Source organism: Squalius cephalus (genome assembly GCF_949319135.1).
Source record: "Squalius cephalus genome assembly, contig: scaffold_99, whole genome shotgun sequence".
Lineage (NCBI taxonomy): Eukaryota > Metazoa > Chordata > Actinopteri > Cypriniformes > Leuciscidae > Squalius > Squalius cephalus.
In genome coordinates, this window is record NW_027645813.1 from 33,047 (window position 1) to 58,609 (window position 25,563).

Sequence of the window (25,563 nt, forward strand, 5' to 3'; positions counted from 1 at the left end):
ACTTACAATCAAATCAAAACATTGTGCTTTTGTAAAATAAAGAAAATAAACGGGGTGTGCGTTCTGCCTCTCCGTCGCGGTGAACTTTTTTTTCTTGAGCACGTCTATAAACTAAAACTCAGCGAATACTTGTCACACATTTATGAGCCATATACCTTTATAAACATTTAAGTGTGTACTTTTAAATGATCGGGTTCAAAACGAAAACAAATATTTTCTGTTTAAGTAATTTGTATAAAACCAACAAGATGTCCAGCTTCTCAAACGCTTGCTCATTACAGTTAATTTGGCCACGCCCACTCACACAAAAGATATTCACATGCAAATCTCCACATGGAACGCGAACGCGCTCGTTACCTCAACAACAAAAAACCAAAACACTTCACTTCACTTTTCGTCGAGTTTGAAAGACGCGCCTGAGCTTACATTGGATTTAGGCTACCTCAGAAGAAGAAGAACGCGATTTGAAGACAATAAAGATTTAAGGTAAGAAATTCTTACATGTTTGTTATTGTTGCATAAATGTCACATTGCAGTTGAACTGTTGCTAGATATATGGGGAATATGATAATATTTATACCCGTGTTTACTGTTAGGCCTACTGTGTTTGTGGATATCTGGTCAAACGTAGATATGTATATGGTAACCATAATGTTTTATATTTGAGCGCGATCGCGTTTGAATGTATCAGATTTTGCAGCGCGATCGCGTTTGAATGTATCATTTGAAAATTTGAAAAGCAAAACACACCAAACGGCTTCATGTTTTTACTATTATCTCATTTCATATCATCATAACGAATGGAAACATTTGAAGTAACATGATAATCAATATATTTTTCTCTAGCTTGGTTGTTACTGAAATATTTTGGAAGATTTATACTGCTATCTATTGTTATTATTATTTTACCCAGCACTGCGCATAGCCTATGCCTACAAGGCACAACAAACTTGGTGTTCATTATATTATATATTGTTGGAAACATTTGTGTGTGTGTGTGTGTATTTTGTGAATTTTAAAAAGCAATTTTAACCAGAAAAATCTAATATTTATTTCCAAAATCGTGCAGGCCTTTCTCTTGATATCAGTATGTTCACTTTTTTTTCAGGGCCCAGATGCCACTGAGTCCTGCCGACTTCAACATTCACATGAGTCTCTGGAACATGAACATGGTAAAGTGAAAATCAAACACCTTGGAAATGAAAGGTATGTACAATGTTTTTAGGAATGGCACAAAGGTCTCTGTCTTTCAATAAGTGCTTTTTTGCCATTTGTTGTGTCTATTTGGATTATGTTGTGTAAATAAATCCAAACAATCTAAAAGCCATTCTTTTTTAAATCTCCTCATTTACAGTATTGTGCAAGGTTGCTCAGAATGATAGGGCCTGATAGCTCCTAATAGGGCCGTTGGGGAGGTTCTTTGTCTTTCTCAGGTGAGAAAAGCCATACATATTAATGAGCTCTCGCATAAGGCTTATTCACACAAAACACGTCGTAAAAATTTTAAATCAATATATTGTCTTCTCTGAATGAGCAGTCAGGGTGATTTTCACATAGTTTTGCAGCAAATATTCTAGGCTACGTCATACAATTTTCAAAAGTCTTGTGAAGAAATAATCAGTAGGGGTTTCATGGCCTTATTTCAGTGAGAATTTTTTTTTTGTATTTTCACAAACCACGCATAAATGTCATTATCTCAAAACTACAAACTTTTACATACATGCTGTTGATATATTATTGTAGCAGAGTTTGTGCTGAATACAGTGTAATTAGACTTTAGCCATGAAAATGTCACAAGTAACAGAAATAACCAGAAATGTCAGAGCATGTCAGAACACCTCCAGGGCCCAGAAAACAGCTCAGACCTCAGAGGGTTAACTGTCCAGTAGAGCTCAAAACACGTCACTCTCAGTGTGTCTCTGCAGTCTTTTTAGTACACGCCTACAAACTTCAGACTTCTTCACTTCTTCTCTAACAGAAAGAGAAGAGAACTATATGAAAGAGCCTAAATCACAATGATAAAGTTTTTGAAGAGCCTTTTTTGTGAATACTCTACACCACAAATACTAGTGGTAAAATCCCATAAAATCGGAATATTGTATCGCCTGTATCAGATGTCAGCGATTGTATTTATTTTAAGGTAAGTTGCAACCTTAGAAAATTCAGAGTCATCAATTTACAGTGTAGTCTTTATCTAACCTAAATGATTTGTAAACAAATGACATTCACACAGTTAATTTCACAGAACTTCAGCATACAATAGTAATGTTTACTTATGTTGATTCTGGTATGTGATTCTGTTACAGTTATGTGATTCTGCGAGGAGAACACAAGACCACTGACAACATCCTCAGCTCTGTCACAACCAAAGTGAAAGGCATCGCTCTAACAAACACCAGCGAGCTCGGTGAACAGATCTGGGATGTGGCTGACTACATCATCCCATCTCAGGTAGTCTGTTGATATGGTGAGAGGTACAGGCTAGATGATTTTAACTGCACAAATGAACCCTTGACAGTGCCAACACATCACCTCAATGATCACAGAGAAGTTATTGGCTGAAGGATTTTTGCATGCATACACTGCTTTGTGTTTGCTCTATTAACTTACAAGAGTTATTCACAATGTTAGTAAAAGAAAAAAAAAGTATGCTATAATACAGTGGTTCTGATGAGCCTTTTGTGTTATCACTATTTTACCACATTGTGTGTAATTTTGTGTTGTCTTTGTTAAGAGGGATACAAACTTGTTCGGCTAAAAGTAGCCCAAACTGTATTGTTCTTAACTAGACTCACGAATGTGTTAACATATTACACAGGATGTGTGGTTTTTAACAGGATGTGTTGTTTTTAACAAATTAGTTTTAAGAGTGCGTTAGAATTACAAACAATGCATACAGTATTTTTTATTTACAGGCATAAAAACAGTGACTTCGATTGCCATATTAGGATGAAGAGAAGGCGAAACTACACAAACTTTATTGGTTCTTGTGTGTATTGTCAGGCAGTGTTGGGGGTAAATCATTACAAGTAACTTGAGTTACATAATCAGATTTTAGATTTTTTTTAAGTAACAAGTGAAGTAACTTAGCCTGGTAATAACAAACTCTGCTACTTCTCTTTGCTTCGTAGACAGAGTCTGGAAGGGCATAATTGAGCATATTCTTTCTTGCGGGGGGGGGGGGGGGGGGGGGCGCTTGTCTGAAGTTTAAAATCATTGGTTACCCGTAATACCGGAGTGAACATCGCTGTGAACGACTTTTGCAGATTATGTGAAGTAAATCTACGCATCCACGGTACAATCAGGGCCTCTAAACTAATATTAGACAGTAGAGAGAAACAAGAAAATATTTGCAGCCAACTGTCAAAGTTAGGATTAGTTCTGTTAAACACAGCTCTTTGTTCATCTCGAGTCTGTCGGAAATGCTGCAACTTAATTGCAAGATTACAGCATGACATGGCAATATTTAAGGACTGGAAAAGAAAGGAGACACTGACCTGTCAAAAGGGTGCCAGTTCGAGCTCGACAGATAAAAGAGACCGAGATACACCCTCTAAAACTCCAAGGACCATAAAAAAGCCGAGGAAGGCCATGGACTTGCCATCACGGAGCAGTGTCACCGAGGTGGGTTAAACACTACAATGCTAGGTTTGAAATAGGTCCAGTACTTTTACCTGTTTGCAAATCTACTAAATTTAAAATCAGCATTTGATTTCCGTCACTTTTTTTCCTCTGAGAATGTTAAAGATACATGCAGACTAGACACGTTTAAATCTGCGAGGAAAAATACGGCAGGCCTTGTTTTTTTTCATTGCTTGTCTTTTGGAGAGACAGAGGGGGGGAGGTACCAGTAGAACATATACCAGTTGAAGAGAAGAGGGGAAGGGGAAGTACCAGTAATACAGGAAGGAACAAGCAACCTGCTGAGACCATAGTCAGTTAGGAGTCTCATCAACATTCATTTTCTACATAGGGTACTGCAAAGCACAGCGTTATCAGGCTAGTGTTTTATGTTTTTGCAAAGACATTTTCTTCTATTTTCTATTTCTAGTTTTCATCTTTTATCTATGACATACATTTTTACGTTTTTTCAATGATATTTTCACTTATGATCTGTGTTTATTGTTGTTTTTAGGTCATAATAAAATACGAAAGCAAGGACATACGCATCATTTGCCAATCTGATGTTTCTGACATTGTAGAAAACTTGGCCAAAAGAAATTTTGGCAGAGCTGGCAACCTTATACTGTATCTCGACACAGAGAGTTAATGGATGACTTAAAATCCAGTGTTTTGGATATACATAGTTCCTACATGACGTCACAACATACGGGCATTTGCCGACCCGGCGCCATTTCTGTGAGCATGTTGTGGGCAGAACATTAGAAGAAGAAGCTGAAACGAGTTAATTTCGTGATAAAAAGTGAAAATGGTCATCTCCTGCTGGGTCAATGGATGTTCAAATCGTGCCGGAGGTTCAGTTAAATTGGGATTTTACAGTATATCCGTCATTACACTTCATGAATGTGAGAAAACTAAGCTTTTGTCAGAACAACGACGGAGGTTATGGCTGGCGAGGATAAACAGGAAAGAAACTCCCTCAAAACACGCAAGAATTTGCTCAGAGCACTTTGTGTCAGGTGCACAATGTTGTGTTTTATTGCGAGTGTACACAAATATAAGTTAACACTTTGCAGTTTGAATGATGTCCTGTATGAACAAAATGACAAGGTATTAAAAACATACAAAAACAACATTGTTTCCACTGTTCGATCGCGCCCGCGCCTCTCTCTCACTCACTCACTCACTCACACACACACACACACACACACACACACACAGAGAGACACAGACAGACAGCGTTAGCGCATACGGATCCACACCGGCATTTATGACTGAAATTTTCGCATTGTACCTCTCTCTGTCTTTTGTTAATAGAGTCTCTTAATAATCTCTGTCACTTTGTCTCTTCATGATTTTCGTAACATTAAACAGAAAGAAATATTTGAAATTTGCTTGTAAAACTTTGTAAACACCATAGACAGTAGGTAAACACAGCAGCTTATGCCATCAAAGATGGCGTCTCCGGGGAGGTCACGTGACATTAATTGGCCTGTGGGAACTATGTATTGTGGAGGATGAATGTAAGAAGCTGTGTAACCCCCAACATCACTTCATGCTGTGGAGGGCAAGTGCTCATGACAACTCATTCACTGAGTTTTTGGAAGATCTGAAGAGACTGTCCCCATTTATATTCAGCATAATTGCAAAAATGGCCAAAGACTCACTTCCCCACATCTGCACTGCGGCCTCAGTAGCTCTAAGAGGAAGAGACCCCCGGTTGTCGGCACTGGCCTGTTACCAACACTGGCCAACACTGTCTTGCTGTATGGTGGGGCAAAAAAGGCTGTTTTCCAGCGACTGGCCAAACTGGGCATATCTACAATTCATCAGAGTGCAGTTGGCAAACAGAAAGATTTGGCACAGAACTGCAGAACTGTGTTCTCTTTAAAAAGAGACCTGGAATCTTACCTCAGCTCCCAAATTACAAACAGAAGTGACCAGGAGAGGACTTTAATGGGTAAGTTGTGTCTATGTTGTTTGTCTACTCATTTTGATTGGTTTGCTTATTTCCAATAATTATTATAATTGGAAATAGTTTTTTAACCTAACTTCATTTCACTATTTCTCATAATACCAAACAGTAAGCACTTACCTAGCAAGGGGTACATCACAGAGCAGCACTGGTGAGCCCACCAAACAGCCTAATGAAGTGGTTGATGTCCTTGATGTGTTCACATTCAGCGCACTTTCAGATGAGGACATGGCTGATTTGGGTGTTGTACCCCTCTCTGTTCCAGCACTTCCATTGGCATCTGTACCACACACATATTCAATTGTATTTGATAACCTTGACTTTTTTATACGCACACATCACCAGTCAACCAAACTGACAAACAAGTCTATACACTGGATCCATCACATGTGTGTTATCGACCGAATACCATCTCGCCAACACTAAACCAGCCAATAGCTTGTCACACTATGATCTCGGGAAGTCACTTCCAGGTCCACATACACAAGCCTGCATGCGGCGAGAATTTGTTGTTTTGGGAAGCCGTATCCTGACCAGTTATTTGGAAGTACTGAAGCCTTTCGCAAGTGCTGTTGTCCATCACATCCCCCATCTGTACTCGGACGAAATGGCCCAGCCCTCAACCCATGTAAGTACAGGAAGATTTGATCAAAATCAAAAATGTTTTACATGAAAGTAGTTGTGATGTGTCTTATTTTTTAACACACATTTGTTACATTTTAATTTTCCAATACAGTTTCCGCTAGGACTTCTCTTTAAAAATGAAAACCAAACTGGTGACTTGGCACATTCAAAAGGAGTAAGTATTGAGAGAGAGGAGTAATTGCTTTGTGATGTATTGTGACTATTTCCTTTATGTGGAGTAGAGTTTCTGAAAGTTCTTCTGAACTTTTAATCTTGGAATACTGTACCTCACATAACAGGAACAGGCCCAATATGCTGAAATTGATAGTTTGTACATTTTCTAAAGGTATGTAGCAAGATCTCCTGATGGGTTGGAGAAGATTTTGGTCGGGGGTGATAGGCTAACGGAAGGTAACAGCCGAAATATCCAATGGGCCTTTGCCGATGGGGAGACAGAGGAAGAACGCCTGGAAGGATTAGTTTTTAAGTTCAAAGACTGGCACGCTATCAGGAATCTTTTTGAGGTAGTTTTTTTTTTTTTTTTTTTTTTTACTTTTCAAAATAACTTATGATCTATACTTATTATGTGTGATCTACATTTAGAATTAAATCTAATGAAGTTATGTCTTTAATGTACTTTATTGGTGTGGATTAAAATGTATGTCCGGTTTAAAGCTACAACTTAGTGATTTGGTGTCACCTATACTGATATAGCAATTGACCCTAAACACTCGCAAAACTGTATTGCACAGCTTGGTTGTCCTTCTTGATAAACTTTCAAAAGGGTTTTTACGATTACAGATTCACCATCAAATCTTCTTTAATGAGAATTCAGCCAAAGACCATGGAACACTACTTGCTAATATGAGTCTGTTGAGGTAATCATTGAAGTACACAAATTGTCTCGCCATCTGTCAAACAAATTTCATATGTTCATACAAGACCTTATATGTATGTGTCCTATGTGTAAATTATTTCAATTCTTTTCTCCCTACATATTTATCATGGAGATGACCAACAGAGGATCTTTGCCTACCATGAAGTTGGCTTGGATGTATGAACTGTTTGCATGTTTTCATGAAATCAGTGCCAACATGAATAGCCTGATTCACATCGGGGGCTGTAAGGGCAGTGGCAACATGAATAGCCTGATTCACATCGGGGGCTGTAAGGGCAGTGCCAACATGAATAGCCTGATTCACATCGGGGGCTGTAAGGGCAGTGCCAACATGAATAGCCTGATTCACATCGGGGGCTGTAAGGGCAGTGCCAACATGAATTGGCTGCTCTATGACTGGTACTACTAACAACACAACTGCCGCCATGAATTTATCAAAATATTATATAATAAATATTAGCAAATATTTTTTATATGCTAATCTGTACTTTGATTTACAGATGCAGCAATGCAAAACAAGGTCCACATTCAGCGTACAAAGCATACAAACAGTTTGTGGTATTGGAGACGACAGCACTTTAACTGAAAGCAGCAATGGAGCATTTCCACTTGGAGGCACTTACAGGTTTGAACCAAACACCTCCCTTGTTTACACATTCATAATTGGAACAGTCAAAAAGGTAAAAAAATTTAGTTTTTTTTCCTATCATGTCACAGACACTCCTGATGGCTTCATACCAGACCACATTCTTCAAGGCTCTGCAGACCTGAGGAGGACTTGGCTGCATGACGCTATGGCCGAGGTCATTGACAAGTTTGTCATGTCTGACGACATTACGGAACTGTCAACTAATATCAGCAATTTAGCAAAGGCCCAACCTGCTGAGAAGGAGAGGTTCCCTTGCCGTGAGCCTGGCTGTGCAAGAATGTTTATCTATAGAAAAGCAAGAGACAACCATGAAGCCAATGTCCACAGTCTTGCTTCGTCTGCTTCATCAGCTACTGAGCCTACTTCCCTCAGTGTTAGTGCAGACTACAAGAAAGAGTATACTGAAGCACGGCTCAGCTTTGGATTTTTGCTTTTGAACTTCTTGGACGCAGTGAAAGTGGGAGATGGAGAGCGCCTGATGAGGTTGTACAAGGTTGCACTCTTAATCTTTAACCCTCTGGGGTCTGAGGTGTTTTTGGGGTCCTTGAGATGTTCTGACATGCCCTGACATTTGTGCTTTCAGTTGCATATAAACATATTAATGGCAAAGGTGTCATTACACTCTATTTAGCACAAACAGGGCTACCATAATATGTGAGAAACATGTATGTACATGTTTGTATTTTTGAGAGAATAATGTTTATGCATGGTTATTGAAAAAACTAAAAACTAAAGTTTCTGAAATAAGGCCACAAAACACATACTAAATATGTGTCCACAAGACTTTTGACTAATGGATGTCGTCGCCTAGAGTTTTTTCTTCAAAATGATCTGAAAATCATCCTGCCTAATCATTCACATAAAACAATACATTGATTTAAATTTTGCAAGACACTTTCTGTTTGGAAAGGCAATATGCAAGTGGGCGTCAACAATCCAACACCATCATGCATATTGAGTAGTTCACACCTGAGGAGACAATGGGGCCTGCATACTTAATGAGCCATTCATTCAGGTGTGTCACTGAGCCACAAGAAAGAATGCAAGAGCAATATATATATATATAAATTCTACCAAATTGGTTCACATCTCAATTTTTTTTTATTTTTCCACAAATTGTGCTTGCAAATTGTATAATAATATCCAAGGAAAACATGTCTAGTAATTGTGCAGTTAATTCTCATACTGTATTTTCAGTTTTGGAATATGTATCCTCTCCCCAAATTTGTCACTAATAAAACACAATAACAATTATTTAAAGAAAAGGCTTATATTGACCTTTTAATAGTTTGTTTACATCTACCTTGTAAATATATATTTTTATTAAAAAGGTTACAATTACAACAACAATTCAAGTGTAATCTTTCTTTGTAAAAACTAAAGTAGCCTATACATTTTATCGTACATATTTCAAAGTTAAGGATTCATTACTTTGAATATAGCCTACACTGACAAAACATACTATATTTAACATATGAGCAAAAATTGGCAAACAAAAGCTTATTTGAGGTGGCAGATATTTTACAGTAAAAATGTATAATTTATCCAAAACTAGTCAACGAAATGTTGTCTTTCATATGTCTGTAACATAGGTCTTTCGTTTTTATTATAGGGAAATGTTAATTTGCAGTTTAATACGTTGCTTATACAAATACATTTTATTTCAACATATTTCAGTCGATTTTTACTCATCTCAGTATAGCAAAATAGTTTGCTAAAAGCGGATCATTCATTCACACACAGAAACGCAATTCAAATTTAAACCGTCTTTTTGCGAGCTGTGGTAAACAGTGCGCATCTCTACCGTTCATTCATTCACACACAGAAACGCGATTCACTTGAGAATGAAAAAAACTTACTACAGTATTCCTCAGCTCAGGACCCGTTGCTCCTCGAAATACCAGCACTTCTGAGGTACATTTTCCATTATTATTATTACGATAGTATTATTCCTCACAGCGCTGCGAGATGGTGTAAACAAGTACAATGATCTGAATAAACTTGATGTGTTTTCTCGAGCTGATATGGGGGCGTTCACAGTTTGCATGGATTGCCTCAGTCATTTGCGTTTGAATATTGCGCGCTCTCCGTGGGCGGGGTCACATTAAAACTTAATGAGCTGAGATGAGAACGACTGACATCTCTCTCTTTTCATACAGATTACATAAACAGAGAATATTTGATTTTTTTATATAAATTACTTCATTCAAAAGAAGAGAATTCAAGCTTCATGCCTGTGTGTCTGTATGCCTGTTTGACTGAGTATTCGCTGAGTTATTGTTCATTTTCGGACACGTTTCAGAATTGACTTCACTGACAGAGAGAAGGCAGAGCTCACATCATGTTTATTTTTCTTTATTTGGCAAAAAGCACAACACTTTGTTTTTAATGTGAGTATACACAAAAATAATACACACTTAACAGGAGAGATTGATGTATGAAACTTGTTTGAAAGATCAAAGTCAACAGAGTATTTTGAGTCTCGTTTGAACTGATAGGAAAAAAAGCGAGCAAATCACGCCGGCGCGATAGTCGACCCCAGGGGGTTAAGACTTGTGGCCATAGTCAGTATGCTTACAGCACCTTGCTGTTAACGGTCCAAATCAATGCAACCCTGTCCCCTTGGCTGGCTCATAGTCTGACATGGAACCGTTTCTGGAATGGGAGGGGTGGGAAGGGGAGGAATATCCCATTAGACCTTCACCTTGAACATCTTAACAATTTCCTTAAGACATTTTTGAAGAACAAAGGCCCAAACCTGACAGAAGAAGCCGCTGACAGGGTAAGCAGATCTGTTGGTGTCTTGAAGACAGTAATGGACACGACTGACAAAGAGCTGCAGGTGTATCGCCCTAGTGGCATCCATAATCCAGTTGACATGGAAAGGGATATCCTAACCTTGCTTGATGTGTTCAAGAGGGCAGAACTGTTCCAGCACCAACCAGGAAGACACTTTTCAGCGTTCCCTGATTTTGAACATAACATTATATACAAGCTAATTTCAAGGACTTGTGGCAGTGGATGCGGTCCAAGCTTAAGGAGTTTAGGGCATTACCACTTTAAATGGTTAAGCTATTCAGTGTGTTTGTCAATGTAACCAACACGCAGACACTAGAGTGTTTCATTGACACCTCTTGACTATTGGCAGAAATTATGTTGTAAATATACTGTGTGTGTGTGTGTAGAACAACTAATTACCATGGCATTTCCCAAATAGAAATAAATAAAGTGTTTTTTGTGATTCTATACTTCATTTTATATGCAGTTAAAAGATCCTCACAACAACAACAAAAATAATTTTGTGCAGAACTATGTGCACCTTTATTTGTTATCATACTGTTTGGAGAAGAGACATTGTCATACATATTTCACTGTGATCTGTGTATTAGTGACAGTGCGACCATGTTCATCCATTATCATATTATATACAAATGGGCAGGGGTAAGTTAAGTCCAAACTTAATAACTATGTCATAGTGACAGTGCAACCACTTTACTTCATGATAGTTTTATACACAAACGTATTCAGTAAAAAAAAAGTCCAAAAAAATTAGGCAATGTTTACATGCATTACTGGTCAGACTCCGAGGTACTGACATGGCTTCTTTGTGCATCATCAACAAAGTCATCATCATCAAAATAGTTGCTGAAGTAAAGGTCTGGGCCACTGAAACTCTTATCCAAGTCAGAATGCACATCCACATCAACATCTCCAAAAACATTAGCTATGATGTATAAAATGTCCTTTGCATGGTCCAATTGGAAAACAGGTAGATTATTAATGACGTATGAGAGATCCAAAATATGTACACAATTGGCCTGTGCTGAATCCAGTACAAGCAGCATGAGATGTGTAGAGATATGTGGAAGAATTGATTAAACTACTTCTGTAATCATTGAGCAAATCTGCAATGAAAGATCGGTCCTTCTCATCCACCTGCCTGGATATCACGCAAACTGGTTGGTCTGTAATTTGTTCGTAATTTGGAGTTGGTTCAGTACATGTGCCTGAGGTACAAGAACAGACAGTGTGACAGAATGTACAACACTGATGGCCTGGCTCAACGTGGCTGGGTTCTGTCTCAAAATGGGCATAAAGAAATTTCCTTATACAGGTCTTCTTGAAAACAGAGAGCAGTTCCTTCACATCTTTGTCCACCTTAAAATACTGTCCAGTATTGTATAGGATGGCATGTGCTGGCTGACCATGCCTTCCGGCCCTGCCCACCTGTTGAACAATAGCTTCAAGGTCCCCAGGAGCCCCAAACGTCACAATATGGGACACATTGGGAAAATTTAGACCCATTCCCAAAGCTGTAGTAGCCACAACTACGCGACAATTACCTTCCCCTCTCAACGAAGAGAGCACTCGGTCCTTGTTCTGTGGAAGTGTCTTGCTGTGGAAAATTCCAATTAGGAGGTTGTCGATTTTCTGCTCAGGATCTCCATCAACCCAGGCCTGACTTTGCAGTTCAGCCTTTAGGTATCCGAAAACCTTTCCTACTGTCTTCATGGTTGGGCAGTAAATAAGAATTGGTTGCATGGATGTGCCCTTGTCTTTAACTTCCACAACAATCCAGTCTAGGCAGCTCATGTTGTTCCTCGGAACCTGGCGCACTCCAAGACGGATGTTTGTCTTGTTGGGGCTTGCTGTGATGTTGACTGGCTTATCCATATGGAGAATTCTGGTCACCCGGTGTCTGGACCGCATATCTGCTGAAGCAGTCAGCGCCAAAAAAGGGGTCCCTACAAATAATAAACAAAAAAACATACAACTTAAATGCTTTGTCAAGGACATCGCTCACATACTGAAACAGCATTGTAACACTGTGTGTCATGGGACTATGACTAGGGTAAATGCATAGAAGAAACTTAAAATGCACAGGCTTCAGGGAATCACTACTATGTGATGTGGTGTGACAAAGTAATTAAATGAGGTCACGGTCCCGCTAGAGGGTATTTTTGGGTTGTTTTAAAAATAAATCTAAAGCTTTGCGAGTTTTTGTCCTAGAAACATAAAAGTAACACCACTGGTAACCTTGAATCTTCTAGTTTTTTATAAAGTGAATAACAACAAAAATTATCCAATAAATATTAATTTGAAATGTGGAGAAAACAAAGTTTTAAGTTTTTACAATTACTATTGAAACTACACAACATTTCTGACTGCTGCTCTTACTTTAATGTAGCCAATACTTGTGTTTACAAGGTTCAGGCTTTAAAAGAATTGGACAGATTGAGGCAGCTTAACTGACCCCGGACGTCAGTGTGTTAAAATAGGCAACATCTCATTTGTTTACAAATTATTTCATGAGAAACATGCTGTATCTGCACATACAACATATTTACACGTCTAGGCATACATGTAATTGATAGTAGATCTGACACCATTTGTTTTGTAGTGTTACTATGTAACATGCTGTTGCCTATTTTATTTAGCATTTCATGGAAGGAGAGCTCTATTGCTTACAGAGAGGCTTTAAAAGCTGCTAGATCTGCTTATTTTTCAACCCTATTAGAAGAAAATAAACATAATCCTAGGTATTTATTTGAAACGGTGGCTAAACTAACGAAAAATAAAGCTTCAAGCCCAGAAGTTTCCAAGCAACACAGCAGTAATGACTTTATGAACTTCTTCAATTATAAGATTGATAATATCAGGGACAAAATTATAACTATGCAACCGTCTACTACAGTATCGCATCAGGCAGTGCATTGTAGTCTCCCTGAGGAAAAATTTGATTCATTCGTTGCTATAGGAGAGGAAGAATTTACTAAACTCATTAAATCATCTAAATCTACAACATGTATGTTAGACCCTATACCGACTAAGCTACTGAAAGAAATACTTCCAGAGGTCATAGATCCTCTTCTTAATATCATTAATTCGTCTTTGTCTCTAGGATACGTACCAAAAAACTTTAAGCTGGCTATGATTAAACCGCTTGTTAAAAAAACGCAACTTGATCCTACAGAATTAGTCAATTACAGGCCGATCTCGAATCTACCTTTTCTGTCAAAGATATTAGAAAAGGCAGTATCCTCACAACTGTGTTCCTTTCTTGAAAGAAATGATATCTGCGAGGATTTCCAGTCAGGATTTAGACCGTACCATAGTACCGAGACAGCTCTCGTTAGAGTCACAAATGATTTGCTCTTATCATCCTATCGTGGTTGTATCTCTCTATTAGTGTTACTCGATCTTAGTGCTGCATTTGACACCATTGACCACAACGTTCTTTTAAATAGATTAGAACATTATGTTGGCATTACGGGAATTGCACTAGCATGGTTTAAATCATACTTATCTGACCGTTATCAGTTTGTAGCAGTAAATGATGAGATGTCTCATCGATCACAAGTTCAGTATGGCGTACCACAAGGCTCAGTACTAGGACCGTTGCTGTTCACTCTGTACATGCTACCCTTAGGAGATATCATTAGGAAACATGGCATTAGCTTTCACTGTTATGCCGATGATACTCAGCTCTATATTTCTTCAAAACCTAACGAAACTTATCAATTCACAAAATTAACGGAATGCATAGCGGATATAAAAAATTGGATGACTTGTAATTTCCTACTTCTAAATTCTGAAAAAACAGAGTTTCTAATTATTGGACAAAAAACTTCCTCACGTAATAATCTAGAATACTGTCTAACACTCGATGGCTGCTCTGTTAAGTCTTCGTCGTCGGTTAGGAACCTGGGTGTGCTCTTTGATACCAATCTTTCATTTGAAAGTCACGTGTCTAGTATCTGTAAAACTGCATTTTTCCATCTTAAAAATATATCTAAATTACGCCATATGCTCTCATTGACAAATGCGGAACAATTAGTTCATGCGTTCATGACCTCAAGGCTAGATTATTGTAATGCTCTACTGGGTGGTTGCCCTGCACGCTTAATAAATAAACTACAGCTGGTTCAAAACGCAGCAGCTCGAGTTCTTACCAGAACCAGGAAGTATGACCATATTAGCCCGGTTCTGTCAAAACTGCATTGGCTCCCTATTAAACATCGCATCAATTTTAAAATATTGCTGATCACTTACAAAGCACTAAATGGTTTAGCTCCGCAGTACTTGAGCGAGCTCTTAACGCATTATAGTCCGTCACGTCTATTGCGATCTCAAAATTCCGGCCAGTTGATAATACCTAGAATATCAAAATCGACTGCTGGCGGTAGATCCTTTTCCTATTTAGCACCAAAACTCTGGAACAGTCTTCCTACCATTGTCCGGGAAGCAGACACACTCTGTCAGTTCAAAGCCAGATTAAAGACACATCTCTTTGACCTAGCTTTCACATAATGACTTCACATATAGACTTCTATAATTCAGTGTTATGCTGCATAGATTAGGTCAGCCGGAACCGGGAACACTTCCCAAAAATCCTGATGTACTCGTTACATCATGAGAAGAATGGCATCTACGCTAATTTTAGTGTCTGTGTTTATCCCGAGGTTTTCCTGCAGCCTGCCGGATCCAGGCCGTATCCAGATCTGACGAAGGACCTTCGCCTGGACCGATGACAACGCAGTGCTGAAGTGCCAACTAGTCTCTCCCTATGGAGGATCCCACTACCACTCTACAGATAAGGCGTTGTCGGGAAAATCCGTTTCGCGTTCCTACCCCAAAGCAACAAAATAAAATAAAATTCTTTATCAAAATTTATAGGGAAAGACAAGTACTTTGTTTAGGCTTGGCTTGTAGGGAATTCCAAACCTGCATATATTCAAACGCACATAACTATAGAACCCATTCTAAATGCTCATGTGAACGCCATCAGTGTTTCTCACAGGTTCGCGTTTAAAGTCTGTGTAGAGGGAATGGTGTCGTCTTAGCGGCCCCTAATTTAATAACAAATGATCATTGCGACGGAAGCAAATCAATCAAAACTAACTTTATATGGAAAAAACTTAACTCTGCTGTAAAGCCGAAACAATCTCTGTTACCTTAAATTATACGCTTATCTCTGTAAAGCTGCTTTGAAACAATCTACATTGTTAAAAGCGCTATATAAATGAAGATGACTTGACTTGACTTAACATGCATGCATGACCAATCTGGGAAGCTTGTGTGTCACTCACACACACACACTCTCTCTCACACACACACACACACACACACAGAGATGTAAGCAGGCATAAATTAAACCTTCTTTAACGATAGATCTTAGTTCACTCAACTTGGAAAAAGATTCTCGGAAAGGGGAGTCGCCTTAGGACGCTTCACCCCTGGGCAAAAGGTAACGAGAATCAACATTGTGAAACATGCAACAAAAGACAACAAATGACAGTGTTGAACTGAGCTGATGTCGAAATAAATTAACTTGTTGAAGTTAATTACCAAACCTGTGTATGCAAACTCACCACTTGTATGCGACGTGTGCCTCATCAACGACAATGGCGACGAGGTTGTCTTGGTATAGGGTTGATGCTAACATAGCTCACCATTTTGAATTGAGAATCCAGGATTCGGGGCTACCAAAAATAAGGCTGAAATTCCCCTCCATGATTTCTCGATCATTGTGCACGCCAAGCTGTGCAGCACACAGACCGAGTTTTGCTGCCTCCTTAACCTGATCCTCCATGAGTGCAGCCAAGGGGGACACAATCACAACTATCGCCTTGCCGGCCTTTGGCCTCCCCAGTTTCTCGCTGACAATCGGTAATAGTTGATAAATTAAACTTTTCCCAAAACCTGTCGGGAGTAGGGCCACAACATCACCTCCATTCAAAATGTTTAACAAACACTCTTCTTGTTCGGGTTTTAGTTTGCAAATGCCGGGAATATTCTCTACAACAGAGCGAATCCCAGACAGCATGGTAACATTGATTCAATGTTTAGTTTTGATCCAAACCATCATTTTGATTGACATCAAAATTTCAATGTTTAAAGTGTGTTGGATCAGCATTGAAATTTTGATGAAAGGGAACAGCACACATGGGTGAAGACAGTGACATTGAACTAACAGTGAGTCTTAGTTTATGAGCACAAGATCTTGCAGGCATGTATCTGTGCAAAACACTACTGGGTGTTTCCCAATCAGTGGGGCGTTTCAGTTCATGATGGGCACTTTCAATGGTGTTACCTCATTTGCTCTAATACACTGGGGGTTTGGTTTAGGGGTGGGCCCTCATGATTTTAGCAAGTCTTTTGAAAAATGGTTGAAAAACACCAATTGCAGTTTGAAAATTGGCACTAATTGGTATACGCCCATTTTGGTTTTGCATGTGGGCTTCTCAGTAGTTAATTGATGCTTCCTTATTAGAGAGAAAACACAAGGTGCGTCCTATACGGAAGTCTTGTGTGTTTGACATGCATGAACTCTCTGAGTTTCAAACAATGGTGCATATAATGTATTTCTGTTTTTAGCATGCTTTTTACTTGCATTTTATTTATTGTTACTAAATCTACTAACATACATTAATTTTCAAAGTAAGTAAAGTGTTGAAATAAATCGCACAGATAGCATGGGAACATTGATACAATGTTGAGTTTTGATCCAAACCATAATTTTGGTTGAGATTGACATTTCAGTGTTTAAAGTCTGTTGGATCAGCATTGAAATTTTGATGAAAGCCAACAGCACACATGGGTGGAGACAGTGACATTGAACTAACAGTGATTTGTAGTTGATGAGCACAAGATGTATCTCTGCAGAACACTAGTGGGTGTTTCTCTATCAGTGGGGTGTTTTCAAACCACAATGGGCATTTTCAACTGCTTTGCCTGATTTGCTCTAATCCACTGGGGGCTTGGTTTAGGGGTGGGGTGGTTTAGCAAGTCTGTTGAAAAATGGCTGAAAAACATTTATTGTACTTTGAAATTGGCCACTGATTGGTAAACGCCCATTTTGGTTTTGCATGCGCACTTCTCAGTAGTGTAATGCTTCCTCATTAGAGAGAAAACATAGGTGCATCCTATACAGAAGTCTTGTTTGTTGAAGCACCTGACATACTTACATGACTTCTCTAGGACAGTTTTAAACAATGGTGCATCTACACACTTAAAAAATGCACATTGCTTTAGTAAAGTTTATTACGAATTTCCTGAATAAAGTTCTAACGTCATTTAACACATTTCTTGAAGTGCAGGAGACATGAACATGAGCAAGAAAGTCACACTGCAAACATAGCTCATATCTTGCATCCGTCAGTGCTTGCATGCAGAGCACATACTCCTTTAGTAGGAGTGAAGGCAGATGATGATGGACAATTAAAAAAAAAAGAAGCACTGTTAATGCTGACATTGATTACACACTGAGTAGTTGTCGACAGCATGACCACCTGACCTGGGACTTGATGATATGCTGTGCCTTATCACTGCTTAATCAGGTAATCATTCATATTCCTGAATCTGTATTAAATTTGAGAAATGTAACTGATTTCCATTCAGTTTAGCTTGTTTCCATTGAAACACAATAACAAAAAACATCTTGTGTTTATTAAGAAAGTGACTGACATGGCTATTTTGTGATTTAAAGAGATTAAGGTCTACATAAGGTGAATCTGCAGCTTCAAAGGGATAGTTCTGCCCAAAATGAAAATTCTGTCATTTATTCACCCTCAAGTTCTTCCAAACCTGTATGAGTTTCTTTCTTCTGCTGCACACAAAAGAAGAGAGTGAAGAATGTTGGCATCCAGACAGTTAATGGTAGCCATTGACTTCCATGGTATTTATTTTCTACTATGGAAATCAATGGCCACCGTCAACTTTCTGGTTACCAACATTCTTTAAAATATATTATTTTGTGTTCAACAGAAGAAAGAAACTCATACAGGTTTGGAACAACTTGAGGGTGAGTAAATGATGACAGAATTTTCATTTCGGGCTGAACCATCCCTTTAAAGAAATTTTCATTGAAAAAACCTAAGCTCTTTTATTCTACGAGATAAACTTGTTACTTGAATGCTATGTAGTTTCACAGAAAATGAACTGAGATATAGTTAATGGCTATAGCTCATAGGTGTTTGTTCCTCTTCATGAAGAGTTTAGCTCCAACTCCAATTAGGAAGTTTTCATTGATCCTAATGACCTTGATTAGCTGCTTCAGGTGTGTTTAATTAGGGCTGGAGATAAAATCGGACACCCCGCCATAGTGCCGCCTTTTGATATTGAAGCATTAATAGACTTTGGAAAAATAAATGAAATATAGGCTATTTAACAATACTTTAATCGTAGTTAGAATATTTTGTGTTCAGCAACTTTTTTTAAAAGTGAATCATATTGTGTTTAGTATATTAACATTCTTGAATGTGGGAACTGAACTGACTTGTTCTTAAGTAACATCATGCTTTCTTTTTCAGATTTCAGAGAACCCAAAGGAAAAGAGGCAGTAGTCTGATGTAAGACAGATTTTTAAAAACCTAAACCGTTGGACCACCTGTAGTTATGACGTCAGACTTCTGAAGCCAATTTTATTTTTAAAGGTTGAAATAATTTTATCCTATTTCTCCCCCTTTCTTTTTTAAAGAATGATCTTTTAATATATTTTTGTCATTGATTGATTGAATAAAATATATTGACTTAACTGCTGGAAAGGTGTCATTTATACTGTATTTTAAAAGGTTTTTGCCAAATTTTTAAATGGTCAGGAATTTGTTGACGCATCATTGAAGTGTAGGTGAAATATTAATGTTGTTTCAACATTAGCTTGGTACATTAGATGGCAACATTGTTTGACATTCCTTTTCAGTTGTATTTTCAGTGTTTCAACAAAATGTATTTAGAATCAACATCACATTGTAACATTGATCAAACCATTTTACCAAAGATTATTTCTGTTAATTTCAGTGTTAATTCAACAGCAGTGATGTAGATTCAACCTCATAGTGTAACGTTGATTAAACAATATTACCATCGATTTATTTTAGTTAATTTCAGTGTTGATTCAACAGCAGTGATGTAGATTCAACATCTTAGTGTAACGTTGATTCAATATTACCCTTGATTATTTTTGTTAATTTCAGTTTTGATTCAGCATCGGTGATGTAGAATCAATCATAGTTTAATGTTGATTCAGTAGCATTACTATTGATTTTTTTGTTCAACAGTTTCAACATTAACTGAGGGTGCAAAAGTAACGTTGATAAAATATCACTTTGTAATGTTGAATCAATACTACTGTTGATTTTTGGTTGAAATCTCAACATTGCTTCACCATTAAGGGTGCAAGAGTGATGCAAAAACAACACCACTTTGTAATGTTGAAGCAATATTAACACCATTGATTTGTGGTTGAAATCTGAACATTATTTCAATATTAACCGAGGGTGCAAAAGTTATGTTGAAACAACATCACCTTGTGATGTTGAAGCAATATTAACACTATTGATTTGTGATTGAAATCTGAACATTATTTCAATATTAACCGAGGGTGCAAAAGTGACGTTGAAACAACATCACCTTGTGATGTTGAAGCAATATTAACACTATTGATTTGTGATTGAAATCTGAACATTATTTCAATATTAACCGAGGGTGCAAGAGTGACGCTAAAGCAACATCACTTTCTAATGTCATTTCAATGTAATCAGCGTTGACGCATCAACACTGACTCAACATTGTTTCAATGGTTACATGCTATCTGGGATTGCATCCCGTGTCTCCATATCCACGGTCGTTTCCGATTTCCCTAACCTAAACTACAATCTTAAACTCGGCGCTTAGAGTCTACGTCACGGCTCTCAGCCCGCCCTCTGTTCGTTGATTGGCCGGCTGTTTTGAGGCCGGAGGAAAACTGGGAGATATGGTGCATTCAAGTCATCTCGTATAGATCGTAATTATGAGTTGAACGCACTTGAACACCACCACAATGTCGTAAATACCAGTGGGGAGCTCGGGATTTTCTTTAAGCCCCGATCTGTACGAGTTGGGGGCATGTCAGTGAGAAACATGGCGGAATCAATGGATGCAACGTTTGTAGTTGACGGTAAATTTTAATTGAGAGAAAAGTGATATATATATAAAATATATATCACAAATACTTACAGGTATTTAGCAGTGACATTGTAAGGCTTTTTCATTTATAACAAAGTAAGCTTTCTGCACAAAATATGATATTGTAATATAACAATTATATAATAATTATATAATGATACAGTTTACATTGGCTTCATAATTTAATTTAAAACATAAAAAGAAAAACACACCTGATGCGCATTCTTTGTTCTTCATTTTCTATAAGCAGAGTTAACAAACCTTGCTGTATTTTCGTGTAATTCATTAAAAGAAGGTACACCGCCATCTTGCTCTGACGAAACTGACTTGAACGCACCTCACGTCGTAAACACGACTTCCCACCTCGTACGTACGAACTTCCCAGGAGGACTTGAACGCACCAATAGGCCAATATCTCAGACTGAGTACAGAAGCGAACTGAAATTGAGCGGAAGTACGAAGTCTGACGTAGTCAGGCTAGAAGTAACGTATTATTTACAACAACATATCTGAGTTACTTTTTAAAATAAGTAACGCAAGTTTACTTTGTTTTCCCATTTATTGACTGACAGCTCTCCTGTCCCCATGTTGAGACAAATCAAAGTGCAGAGACGTTGTGTGTGTGTGTGTGTGTGTGTAAACATGATGGTTATTGTAATTCTAGACTAAATGTGAGCGTGCATTTACTCATCTCACTTGCACAAAAAAAACCCCCCAAAAAATTCTCAAAATCAGTGAAATGCAGAATATAATACTATGTAAACCAAATATGTTAAATAAAACATAATTTTTATGCATTTAATCTTCTGACCTTCGATGATTCAGTTAAACCATAAGCAAAAATGACTATAGACTTTTTTGTTTTTATTGGTAAAGTGTTAAACTTTTTTCTCCTGCATCCTATTCTTCCGTTCTCCAGAATAACAGCAGCCGAAAGGTTTGTTTGAGTGGCGCCCTCTTCTGTACACACGTTAATCTGCATTTCCTTCAACCTGATGCTTATTATTTCACTTTTGTGGCCCTATTTTAACAATCTAAGCGCATGGTCTAAAGCTCAGGGCGCAATTGCACACAGCAAAAATATGTTGGAAGATTTGTTACCATGGGTGTTAAAATTATCACTTTCCGGGTGAACATACAGGTCCATCTTTGCTAGTGTTAAAACAACACTGTCAAAAGTGTTTATTTTTCAAACACCGCATTAGTGTATAATTTTATCACTCAAGGTGTTGAGAAATTATCACTCTTAAGTATACACATTTAACACTTTATGGTGATAAATCACACAACCCCAGTGTATTTGTTTTATGTTGATTTAATGTAAATAATATAAATACTTATTTTAAAATGTTAATGCAGATGAAATTTAAAAAATAAACCTGTAGATATTTTTCCAAAAACCAAGTGACTATGACTTTATTTGAATTTTTTTTTATATATATTTTAATACATCAATCATAGAATTGAATAAAACAACTCTGTTAGTCTCCAATTCAATAGCAACTTAACAATGGTATGAAAATACACATTCATTATGAGAAATATTACTTAAATATAAATCTCTACTGAGTTTCAATTCAAACAAATTCATTTTTTTTTTTTTTTTTGTAAAAATGTAGAAAATTGAGTCAGCACCATAGGAAATCTGTACATGTTGATATACTTTGTCAAATAATCTGCACGGACATTTTCAATAGAAATTGACTCAAAGTTTTTTAACAAGTAAACATACACTGCAATAACATCTTTAAATTGAAAATACAACAACAATTTAACATGTCATCAATCATTTAACTCATCAATGTTAACCATGTCTGGTTTAAACATACATTCATTCTGATAAAATATACTATTCCTTTATAGGCTAAATAATCACAAATCTCTACTGAGTGTTTCAAACACGTTCATTTTTTGCAACTATGTAGAAAAATGAGTCAGCACCATAGGAAATCTGTGCATCAAACAGATTTCCTGTTTGAAATTTTCTGTGCAAGAAATATTCCTTAAGTTGTCTTTGATCACTATCCATACATGTTGAGATGCTTTGTCAAATAATCTGTAGGCATGGACCTGTTCAATAAACGTAGACTCAGTCTTTTAACAACAAGAAAACTTGTTCTCTGAACATTAATATATTTAGTATTTTGCTGAAAACAGGCATTTTGTCAACAATATCAGAATTTCGAGTGCGTGATGATTGGCTGGATGTGCTAGGATGGATTTTGTAGACTGTTGTCTGGATAAAGGTGAACATGTTGCTGAGAGATGGGTCATATTGTGCACCAAAGACAAAATGAGCTTTAAAAAGCTCATCAAAAGCTCCAAGTGAAGTACTTGCTTGACAGGGTAAGAGATTCTTGTCAACTACCATGTAGAACTTAAGCACATCTGCTTTGATTTGTCCAGTGGCCAGAAGATAGGGCTGTCTGTCCTCCACCTCTGAGAGATGGTCCTCCAAACTTCTGCAGGACTGATTAATAACAATATAAAAATTACTTAAATGCCATAAATTCTAGCATACATTTAAAATCAGAACATAGTATATTTAGCACAAATTTAGACTCTTGAGAGAAAATTACATCTTTGAAACAAAGAAAAACCCTACATGCTTTAGTTATAACAGTTCACTATTCTTATGGTTTGGTTTACAGTTATGATATTTGCTATGTTTAAGAAAAAATCCAGAACATAAGCTAACCTTTTCAAATTTCAGGAGGCGACAAACAGCATCTCTCACACTGATCTTGGCTGCTCTCTTCCTTCCAGAGGGTTGGGGTGCAAGGAGGTGTAACAGCAAAAGCAGGGATGCTATGTCACTATCCCATTCTATAATTACAGGACACAGAGAGCACATTTCGTTAGCTTTCATAAATACAAATTGTAGCATTTTCTAGAGAACTGTCAAGTACTTTTACCTTCATTACTGTTGTCTCCATTGTTTTTTTCAGCAGATTTCAGTAGCTGTAGCAGGAATGCAGATGGATTTAGAGTTTTTGCCTCCTTAATCACATTTTTCTTGAAGGAGGTATTCCACTTCTCTAAAAAACTGGATGCTGTTTCCAGGCCAAACATCAAAGCTAAGTCTTGATGGATCTGAAAAAAAAAAAAAAAAAACAGTGTGCTTACAGTACCAAATAATGACATCAGAAATTAGCATTGGTAACATTTTAGCACAGTGTAGAGTCAGAAAAAAAAAAAAAAAAATCAGATGTTCATAAATCATGTACTGATCTATACTGATATGGCACTTAGAAGATATGCCCCATAGTTCATATTCCATATTAGGTGAAGGTTGCAGCAGAGAAGCTAAAATCTAATACTTTGGATTGTTAAGTCAGCTAGCATGAATACTCACCAAACCCTTGGTGTCCCGGAATCGAGGAAAAATGTGAAAGATGGATGTGGACTTCTTTGGGTCCTTTACAATCTCCTGACGGTACTGAAAAGTTTCAGTGTCTTTATAGTGCTGCATCACTTCTACGCCAACAGGTTTGCACTTTAGGATGTCTTCAATGGTCTAAACAGACAACACCAAAATGTACACATTGTCTATAGAACAGCATTTTTGATAAACTGGAGAACATTTTCTTTAAGCTGGGTTAGATCCCTTGTCTTACCAACCTCTTTTGCAAGCTTGGAATCATCCAACCTGGGTCTTTTGGAAGGGAATGCAAATGTTTTGTTGCCTTCATTGCATTCAGTAAAGGTCGAAGACTTGCTGACAGTTCCCATCAGTCAGAAGAGGGGACAACTCATGTGCAGAAGTGGAATCTGTATACAGTATATACAAATATTACTAGCAAAAATGAAAACATCACCACAATTTTAAAATAAGACCAGAAAAGTATAAACATAATTACCATCATTAGTATGTAAACTAAAGCACATGCCCCTTTCAGTAACAAGTTCAGGAAATACATCCACGTCCACTTCTGTAGAGGTGTCATCCGTTACCTTAACAGGTGTCTGTTCTCGAATGGCAAATGCTTTTCTTGCTGTAAAACAATAACTTCATTACTACCCCAAAAAAATATTTATCATCAAGACATCAAAGTACTTTGTGCATTTACTGAATAATATAGCTTCATTAACAGACTTACCTTCAGTGACAAACTCCAAAAAGCATGGCTCTTTGAGTTTTACATATTTTCTAGCGTCCATGTATTGTGTTCTTGCCTTTACTGTCCAACATGTAAAAGTTAAGCAAACTTGAATGACATTTTATACAAACAAAAATGACACAGAAAGATGAAAAATACATAACATACAAATTCAAACAAAAAAACTAATAAGAATTTAATGTGTCACCAAATGCATATGACAACATTACAGTGTGGGCACAGGCGTTGGTTTATGTGTTTGCCAGTGGGTGCTTGTCCTCCATATGAAAAAGCTAACTAACAGACTCAATATAATCACTATAGGTCACCTTGTATTTTACTACAGATTCTGTTTAATACCCACACACAAGAACTACCACTTGCCTATGTCAACTGTCAAAACAATTAAAACTGTATATTCACACATAAGCACTAAATAATGTTAAAGATCTACAACTATAAAGCTAGAACTAAGTTGTACAGAAATACTCTCTAACTTCAGGTCACTCAATAATGCACATCTGCTCAACTAATAATTCAAAATAAGACAAAAAAAAAAATGCCTCGTCTTGAGAAACAAAACCTGTTTAACGTTACCCGGGCTTGAGTTGCTATCTGTCAGCTGATGCAGCGTTTCCCTCGCGTATCGAGCACGTTTTTGCGTGTCTCGCGAAGAGACGTTCTCTTACGAGAGGTCTCTCGTATTGCGTAAGGTTAGCTTACGCATCGGGAAAGTCTTCTTTCTTCGAGA

General features: G+C 37.5%; 2 protein-coding genes across 2 annotated transcripts in view; one reads left to right on the forward strand and one right to left on the reverse strand.

Moving 5' to 3' along the window:
• Window positions 1-2,043: 2,043 nt before the first annotated feature.
• The window catches only part of LOC307154195 (P2X purinoceptor 4a-like), a gene marked incomplete at its 3' end in the record, with an annotated part of 45,450 nt that continues 21,930 nt past the window's right edge, over window positions 2,044-25,563 (forward strand). The window contains exons 1-2 of the mRNA XM_079898959.1: window positions 2,044-2,140; window positions 2,307-2,451. Coding sequence (XP_079755085.1) covers window positions 2,115-2,140; window positions 2,307-2,451 — 171 coding nt within the window. The remainder of the gene's footprint in view (window positions 2,141-2,306; window positions 2,452-25,563) is intronic.
• On the reverse strand, window positions 22,433-24,901 carry LOC307154196 (uncharacterized protein). The gene is made up of 7 exons (XM_079898960.1): window positions 24,813-24,901; window positions 24,573-24,707; window positions 24,334-24,483; window positions 24,068-24,229; window positions 23,628-23,805; window positions 23,411-23,538; window positions 22,433-23,182 (listed from the first exon to the last, which is right to left on the reverse strand). Exons 3-7 carry the CDS (start codon window positions 24,442-24,444, stop codon window positions 22,802-22,804), a joined length of 960 nt encoding a protein of 319 aa, XP_079755086.1. The 5' UTR covers window positions 24,445-24,483; window positions 24,573-24,707; window positions 24,813-24,901; the 3' UTR covers window positions 22,433-22,801.